The sequence below is a fragment of the Halichoerus grypus genome, chromosome 7, assembly GCF_964656455.1.
Source record: "Halichoerus grypus chromosome 7, mHalGry1.hap1.1, whole genome shotgun sequence".
Classification (NCBI taxonomy): Eukaryota; Metazoa; Chordata; class Mammalia; order Carnivora; family Phocidae; genus Halichoerus; species Halichoerus grypus.
In genome coordinates this window covers 67,317,100-67,325,734 of record NC_135718.1, presented here as the reverse complement: position 1 = coordinate 67,325,734, position 8,635 = coordinate 67,317,100, and the positions used below count along the sequence as shown (strand labels likewise).

The 8,635-nt window shown below is 40.8% G+C and overlaps 1 protein-coding gene across 1 annotated transcript in view; it reads right to left on the bottom strand.

Annotated features, from left to right (window-relative positions):
- Window positions 1-3,276: 3,276 nt before the first annotated feature.
- Window positions 3,277-8,635, bottom strand: part of URB2 (URB2 ribosome biogenesis homolog) — a 118,118-nt gene continuing 112,759 nt past the window's right edge. Inside the window, exon 10 of the mRNA XM_078077694.1 lies at window positions 3,277-3,804. Coding sequence (XP_077933820.1) covers window positions 3,757-3,804 — 48 coding nt within the window. The 3' untranslated portion in view covers window positions 3,277-3,756. The remainder of the gene's footprint in view (window positions 3,805-8,635) is intronic.

Below are 8,635 nucleotides of genomic sequence, written 5' to 3'. Positions count from 1 at the left end.
ACACCTCTTCTGAAAAAGAAATGGAGATTTTTTTTTTGGAGATCTGTCTGCACCCTGTTGGATCTACAACTCTTTTTCCACATTCTCCTCCTTTCAGACAGGCAGACTTCTGGGAGTCTCAGCACATCCTGAGGTTGTGGAACACAGGGCCAAATAATCCACGGACTGGAGGAAACCACAAGGAAGCAGAACTATGAGTAGAAAAGGACTTTTCAACTTTCACATTCAAGCAAATGTGGAACCAGCTACAGTGACAACTACAGTGGTGACCTTGTACCCTGGTGACCAAGAACCAGCTCAACAATTTAGCCAATTCCAGGATCAGATGGGGAGTGGACATGGATGAACTTAGTGGCCTTTTAACCCTGAGATGCAGACCTTGGGACTTCTGCATAGCAGGTGGAGAGAGGAGGGACACGGACCCTCACAGAACCAATCTGGAAAGTACAACTGATAGAAGCTAAAGGGTTAAAGATGCTTTGCTTTAGGAAAGCACAAAAAGCGCTGACCTTCCATAGGTGGACAGGTAACTGCCCAACTTCAAGGTAGATCTTTTCTGTTTGTTAGCCCATGGCAAAGCCTAGAAGGCAGAGAGCTCCCATCGATCCTGTTATTCCTGGAACTCTTGGCATCCCCCCTTCCCAACCTCTAGAGTCAGTGCTACTAATAACCTTCACTGTGATAATTGACTCTGTATGTGTGTGTGTGTGTGAGAGAGAGAGAGATGGATAAATATCCACCTAATCTTCGACTGACCCTGAATCATTAAATGATTCAGAATCCACAAGGCACTATCTCATTCTATTTTGAATTCTCACTACTAAGCCCCGTGCTCAGCACCATATTGTTGCTCTATGAGTGTCGAGCCTCAGGTAGCTCTCTGTCATATCTACCGTATCTACTACCTCCTCCCTTGCAGGTTGGGGTGGGGGGTGGCAGGGTTCTGGCAGCTTACAGCACCTGCCCCACCTTGTCAGGAGTGAGGGCCTGAGGACCCCTCCTCTCCCTGCTAACAGGGTAGAGCCCTTATCAGCGGTAGCCAGGCAGTCCTGGGCTGGGCTCCCATGCTCTGGAAAAATGCAGCATCATAAAGTAATCACACTGTTTGTAATTCAGACATCCCTGTTGTGACTACATTTAAATTACTGCGTTATAACCAACTTGCATCGTCTTGTTATGATTTAAAGCCTACCAACTTCAACTAATTAAAAAAACAATCTGATGAGCTGAGGGGAAGAGTCTTGCTACGTGGTTCACATTTGTGCAGTGGGCCCAAACTTAGTTTTCTTGGTGATGCTCACGGACACCCCAAGAGTCTGTGCTGTCCCAGAGTCCAGAGGAGTAGTCACCAGACACTTTAGGTCACTAAGGGGTGGCTATGTGGGAGGGACATGAAGGTCTTTTCCTTAGTCACCAAGCACATCCTCACGTACTCCGCATGTGCTGAGCACAGCGCATTCCCAGCACCATGCAGAACGGGTAGTCCTAAGAGTGGGCCTGTCTCTCAAGGGGCTTCTAGACTGGCTCAAGAGAAAAAACAAACACAGATGCAATAATGTAAGTAAAGTACTGGATTGCGTGGTGATGACAATACATGGAATAAAAACTGAACCATTAAAAACAGTGCTTTGTGGGGAGATGGGAGGAAAGTGCCCCCATCACACCAGTCTTAGTGACAGAGGCATCATTGCAACTCACATCTATTTGGCAATCGGGCAATAGAAGTTCAATACTGTTGAATCACTATATTGTACACCTGAAACTAATATAACACTGGGTTCAACCGGAATTAAAATGAAAACTTAAACACAATTTAAAAAATAAAAATTTTAGGAATGCCTAGTGGCTGAGTCGATTAAGCATCTGCCTTAGGCTCAGGTCATGATCCCAGGGTCCTGGGATCGAGTCCTGCATCAGGCTCCCTACTCAGCAGGGAGCCTGCTTCTCCCTCTGCCTGCTGCTCCCCCCTGTTTGTTCTCTCTCTCTCTGAGACAAATAAATAAAATATTTTAAAAACTAATTAATTAGTTAAATAAAATAAAAAATAAAAAATTTTAAAAATAAGTTAAAATATCAAATGAAAGACCGCACAGCCAGGATTCAAATCCAAGTCTTCCAGCTCTAAGATCTCTGTCCTTTCCACCACACTGTATTTCACCGACATGTTAGAAATTTCAGTGGTCACTCTTCTTCATGTTTGGAAGGGGGACAAAAAGAGAGTTTCAGCCTTCTTTGATAGGACAGTTACATTTGTGGAATCCACACTATTGACCAGAAGAGTGGGCAAAGCTGGACTTGCCAACTTACGTGAGCCAATGTTTTTGTCCACGTACACTGCCCAGTCCCTACTACTTGGTCTCTCTCCCTCCCTCCCATTCTCGGGGATGTCTTGAGGAAACAGCCCCTTTGTAACTTCAGATCTTCTCTTCACTTTTCTTCTCCCCAAAGGAAACTTCCACAGGTTGGGATGAGCACCAGAGGTTCCATCTCATGTGTGCCGCTTAGCCCACCACCACCTTTCTGTTCTCTCCCTCAGTTCCGATTGCTGTTCTGTTCCTTAGTCTACCAAACGATGTTTAGATTCCAGTGGCAAGTGCTGTACGCTCAGCAGCGGAATATGGGAAGTGGGCGGATTCATTTGGAGCTGCGTGAAAATTGTGTGCATCTGTTTTCAAAATCATCTGTGGCTGAGGGTGTCCCATTTTTTACCCAAATTTTTCACCTTGTGACAGCTAACCCCTTTCTCTGCATCCAGAGTTTCAGTGGGGACTCTAATCAAAACCATTTTTGCTATACAGTCTTTCAACTGATTAACTTTTACAAAAGCCTATATCCAAGGGGCAATTCAAGATGTTGTGTTGGCATTAGCACAGTGTCTGAGGCTGTCTCCTTTTCCCTTATGTGTGCAGTAAAAACTTTTATACTGCATGTTCAGAAGGGGAAAAAATAAATTACCCATAATAGGAAATTAAGAGGAACTGCCATAGAATTGCCATCATAAATTAGATAGGCCGTCAGGAAAATATGATGGAATGGGCTGCTATGGAAAAGCTTATTTCTCTGGGTGCATTTATTTTTCATGAGTTTTTATTATTTAGTAGCTTTAGATTCAATCAATGTGCCTCCATCTGTCATAGATGGCCAGGGTTTTTTCCAGGAAGAATTGGGGGAGGCTGCCCACCTATACTCTGCCTGAAATCATGAAGGGATTTGTAGAGGAATGTTTTAAGAAACCAAAAAAGCATCTGCTTCCAAGGAGCTACTGCAAAGGCATTTTAATGAACTTCCCAACAAGCCAAGAGGAAATTTAGAAACTTACAGAACTGAAACAGGAAGCCTGTCGATACAATAACTTTTGTTAGACCTTTCACCCAAGATGTGCCAGGTACTTTAGATTTATGGATTATTCTAGGTACCTTTTTCTAGATTGTTTTTCTAGATTATTCCAGGTTCTTTAGAATTTAAACACCAACAAATGTTAAACCAAGAGCTGAAAAAATCCTGCCAAGCCAAAGAAATGTCTTTGAGAGAACTGTGCTCCTCTAGGCAACTTCCGCCTTATGCCTCAAAGCCTGGAGGAGTAAGGGGGTGGGGGAGTCTTCTCTCCTTGGCCTTGGCTAGATTCATCTTGTGTTTTCCTGTCTCTGAAAAAGATTGTGCTGCCTTGGGAGACGTGGCCACCATAGCTGCTCTCTGTCGGATGCTCCCTCACCGGGACTGGATATCCAGCACTCAAGAAGGCTTCTTCATCCTGTCTTATAGAGGATCCATCATCCCAGGTTGCAAAGTACTGAAAGCAAAAGGCTGCAGATGGAAAAAGGGGTTATCAGAGCATGACAACTCTTCCTCTCTTATGAAAGTTGTCTGACTCACTGAGCTCATGGGGACGGTTGTTCTTGGGTGACCCAATACCCTGATTTTCATAGAGGTTTTTCTTTTTCTTATTACAGGGCATTGCACTTGGTGTTATTGGAACAAAAACGCTAACATTACCACTGCCTTGAAAGGACCTTGCTACAGAAGAAAATCTTAGATAAAATCCCAGAATTTGATAAAAATAGGAAATCAGCACAAAACAAACAAAAGAGCAATTTTGCAGTTCTCCCCACCCCCTCCTCACATCTTACTTCTCTCTAACCCACTCCTGGCATTGCGGTAAAGCCTGGAAGACTTCTCTGATGACACGAGACAGGGTGACAAAGCCAAAGACTTAGCTTCAGAGGCAGGAGGCTTGAGGTCTGACTGCACCCATTGTGGGCCTCATGGGCCTGGCAAGTCGTCCAACAACCCTGGGCCTGGCTCAAAAGTGTTTTGTTCTGCAATTCTGGTCTTTGTGAGTTTTTCTGTGAGGTTTTAATGTTCCTTATACATACATGTCAATCCCACCCTTGTGGTGGGCTCTGTGTAACAGGAGAAACACACTTAGCCCCTCATTCATTCATTCAGCCAACAAATATTAATCACCCATTATAATTTTTAATAGAATAAAAAGATAAGGACAAGAAAGACAACAGTTATCATAATCATATACAGAAAATGTACAGTAGTATCAGTCAGGGCTCACAATTGCAAACAAAGTACCCACTGAGTTTTATTTAAAAAGAAAGGGATTTATTTGAGGATGTGAGGGGCTTATAGACCTTCGGCAGCCAGGAATAGGCCCAGCCACCCAGAAGGGCTGCTCTCTCGCAAAGCCTCCTCACTCTGCCCAGCGGCAGCCACTCCGTCCTGGGCTCCAACTGCACACTGAAGGACCATGGGTCAGACACCAAGAGCCTCGGAACAGGCAGGCCTTCCACGGACCCACTTGCCCAACAGTGGTGAATCCCATGGCCAATAAGTAAATAAACAGACAAATGAAAACGTCTTTGGAAAATCTTTTATCAAGAGCTGGTCACCAATTTTCTTTGGAATTCAATTGGGAATACAGGAAACTTGTGACAATCTATATCTTTTAAAAAATTACTGTAAAAAACATATTCATTAGGTTTAGTGTTTTTTTTTTTTAGGTTAAATACAAATTAAATGTTTAATTCATAGGAAAATATTTAAGAACTTTAAGTGTATTTAGTAAAATATCCTCAAAGTAAATATTATAAAATTTGAGAGAATTATAAAGCAAAAAGAAAGATGTATTGCCATGATATGATTGAGCAATGCCATTAACATGGAATCAACAATTGAATAAGAAAAATACCAAACAGAACAGTATGAAGTTAAAAAAAATCCAACCTATTTCTCATCCAACCCATTTCCACTCCCACTGTTAACAGTTTTGTCTGTTTATTTCACACATTTTCATGAATATACATATATATAATATAAATATATTTTTTCATGCCAAACCACTTTACAGATTACTTTATTCATTTAACAATATATCATGAAAATATTTTATGTAAGTACAGATTTACATTATTTAAAAATATTTTATTATGAAAAATATCAAAAAAAAAAACCATAAAAATCAAGAGAATAGTATAATGAAACAAAATTATAAGCCCAAATTCAATACAATCAGTTCTAATTCATCTACATCACCACCTATTCTCCCATCCCTGGAATATTTTGAAGCAAACCCCAGGTATCACATCATTTCATCTGTAACTATGTCAATAGGTATCTCTAAAACAAGAGCCAGTTGGCAAAGTGACAGATAAGGTCTCTGTCATATAAGGTCTCAAGTCTGCCAATGGAGTGAGTGCACAAGGGCCAGAGACAAGAGACAAATGGGAATGGCTGTGTTCCAACCAACTTTATTTACACAACATGCTGTGGGCCACACTTGGCCCACAGACCATGGTTTGCCAATCCCTGCTCTAAAAGTTACAAGCTTTGGGGTGCCTGGGTGGCTCAGTCGTTAAGTGTCTGCCTTTGGCTCAGGTCATGATCCCAGGGTCCTGGGATTGAGCCCCGTGTCGGGCTCCCTGCTCAGCGGGGAGTCTGCTTCTCCCTCTCCCACTCCCCCTGCTTGTGTTCCCTCTCTCGCTATGTCTCTGTCTGTCAAATAAATAAATAAAATCTTTAAAATAAATAAATAAATAAAAATTTTCCTTTGTCTACTATTTGGTTATTCTGAAATGAAGATCATACAAGAAACCTGAAATAGACTTCTGATGCTTTCCTTTAATTTACTTGTTTTCAAGATAATGAAATGGTTCCCTGAAACCTTCCAAAGATATCCAATGAAGGTTTCTTCCTTTTTGATGTCATTATGAACCTATAGATTTAAACAATGCAGCTGCTACCCTTATTGATGCTGAAATTGTCCCATCTTTGATCAATGAGAACTTGTTCAAATTAGGTCTTCAGTCCTTTGGACATCATTCTATATTATTTCATGGCATCTTTTCTTTCTGGTATGACAAAATTTCTAGGCTCATTTGCGCCCCAGACCTGGAAGCAATCATTTCTCCAAAGAGTCCTGGTTCCTTCTAGTGACATTTAGAGAACATCATCTAGATTGTAGGGGTGCTTACTGCTACTGGGTTGGTCTTTGTGTCTAGGGTTTTGGGTGGATAGAGCTAAAAAAATATGTTTTAGGGCGCCTGGGTGGCTCAGTTGGTTAAGCGACTGCCTTCGGCTCAGGTCATGATCCTGGAGTCCCAGGATCGAGTCCCACATCGGGCTCCCTGCTCAGCAGGGAGTCTGCTTCTCCCTCTGACCCTCCTCCCTCTCATGCTCTCTGTCTCTCATTCTCTCTCTTGCAAATAAATAAAATCTTTTAAAAAAAATAAAATAAATTAAAAAATAAAATAAAAAAATATGTTTTATTTTGTTGAGGATAAAATACATTATGGGTTCATACTGATATTTCCAATTCAAATTTAGGGCTACAGGGCTTTTATATAACATCATCAATTTTACATTTGTTTTTCTTTTCAACCTTGCCAAAAAAAATTCATTTCTCAACACCACCAGCATAATTACTTTTCCTATAACAAAACACACAAAAGTCTCCAAATAATAATATCAACCTTACTATCAACAATATGATTACTGAAAACAGTTTAATATCCTGGGGGTTTTCTTATTTGGTTGGGTGGTTTGGTTTGGTCTATATCCTTAGGGCATATCCCCAGAAGGGATGTACAGTAAATTATTCTGTTTTAGAGTTAATTGGAATAATTCCTTTTCAGAAGTATGTCCCACCTAGGAACAGTTTCATTTGTTTTGTTTTACTTTCAATTTTCAATGATTCATTTTTTTTTCATTTATTTAGCTTTGTTTTAGAATTCCTCATAATGCTTACATGATTCCAAAGTTAAATATACAAAATAAGGTATATTCAAAAAAGTCTAATTTCTACGTTCTCTCAATATTGCCTCCCTCCCTTATAGATAACCATTTTGAATGCTTTATCCTTCTGTCTTTTTCTTTAAAAGATTTTGTTTATTTATTTTAGACAGAGAGAGACAGCACGCACAGGAGCAGAGGGAGGAGCAGAGGGAGAGACAAGCAGACTCCTTGCTGAGCATGGAACCCGATGTGGGGCTTGATCTCACAACCCTGAGATCATGACCTGAGGCAAAATCAAGAGTCTGTCACTTAATGGACTGAGCCACCCAGGTGCCCGTCCTTCCATTTTTTTTTTTAATATAAGCAAAAATATGTATATTTTTTGTATTTCTTCTTTTCTTGGTTGAACAGCCTTCTGCATACATCTACAAGGAGGATATAATAGGCAGTGTTCCCCCAAAATTTGATCATGAAACTTTTTTTGAAAGGAGCATCCCAAAGGGTAAATATTGGGCAAAACTCATTTGGGAAATGCTGCAACAGTTCATAGAGAAAAGAAAAAAATCTACAGATGCTCAGTAAGTATACATCAGCTGAAAACAGTTTTTCTTCTCCACAAAGTAAAGGGGTCTCTTTGTTTTGCATTTCATGAAGTCTCCTCCTCAATTCACAATCCTCTTCGAGAATAAGATTTCCATGACTCTTCTGCTAAGAACACTCCACCATGGAACTGTGATTGACAGTTTGTAACTGTGATTGCAAAGTCCTACAACACTGCAATTTCTTGACTCCTCACACAGCAGGTGGGTTCTCCACTGACACTTTTTTCCTTCAATGCCAGTCACCTCTGAACAGGATTACTTTCTGGCATTGGGAGCTGTCCTCAATCACAAACGATCACAAAATAATCCAGAAAGACATATTCCCAGTGTTTTACTTCTATTCTCATCTTCTTCAGTTTCATTAAGTAACATGAAAGTCCAATGTTCTCTCCTTGCTCACAGGTCCAAGTGCACATCCTGCTCTGAAGAAGCCCTACAGTGGGCCTGTTTGTCAGAGTACTCATTCTTTGTCCCCAAAGACTCCTCTTTTGTAGTTCCTTTATCTGTAGTTAAAAGAATTCTGTCTTTGCTCCATGCACCAGTGGTGGTTAGTGTTTAGACAGAAAATAGGAAGATTTGACTCCTCACTGGTGATACATCAAGAGGAAATTAATAAAGGATTCTGAGCAGCACCTGGTCGACCTGAATTCTTGAATTCTTGCTGAGATGGGGCTTTTAGGAACCCTGATGAAGAGATCAACCCTGCTCTATGTTTCTACTGAGCTTTTCAATACAGCACTAAGGCAAGTTGGCTAATATAACAACCCAGCATGAATGACTACAAAGTTAAAATT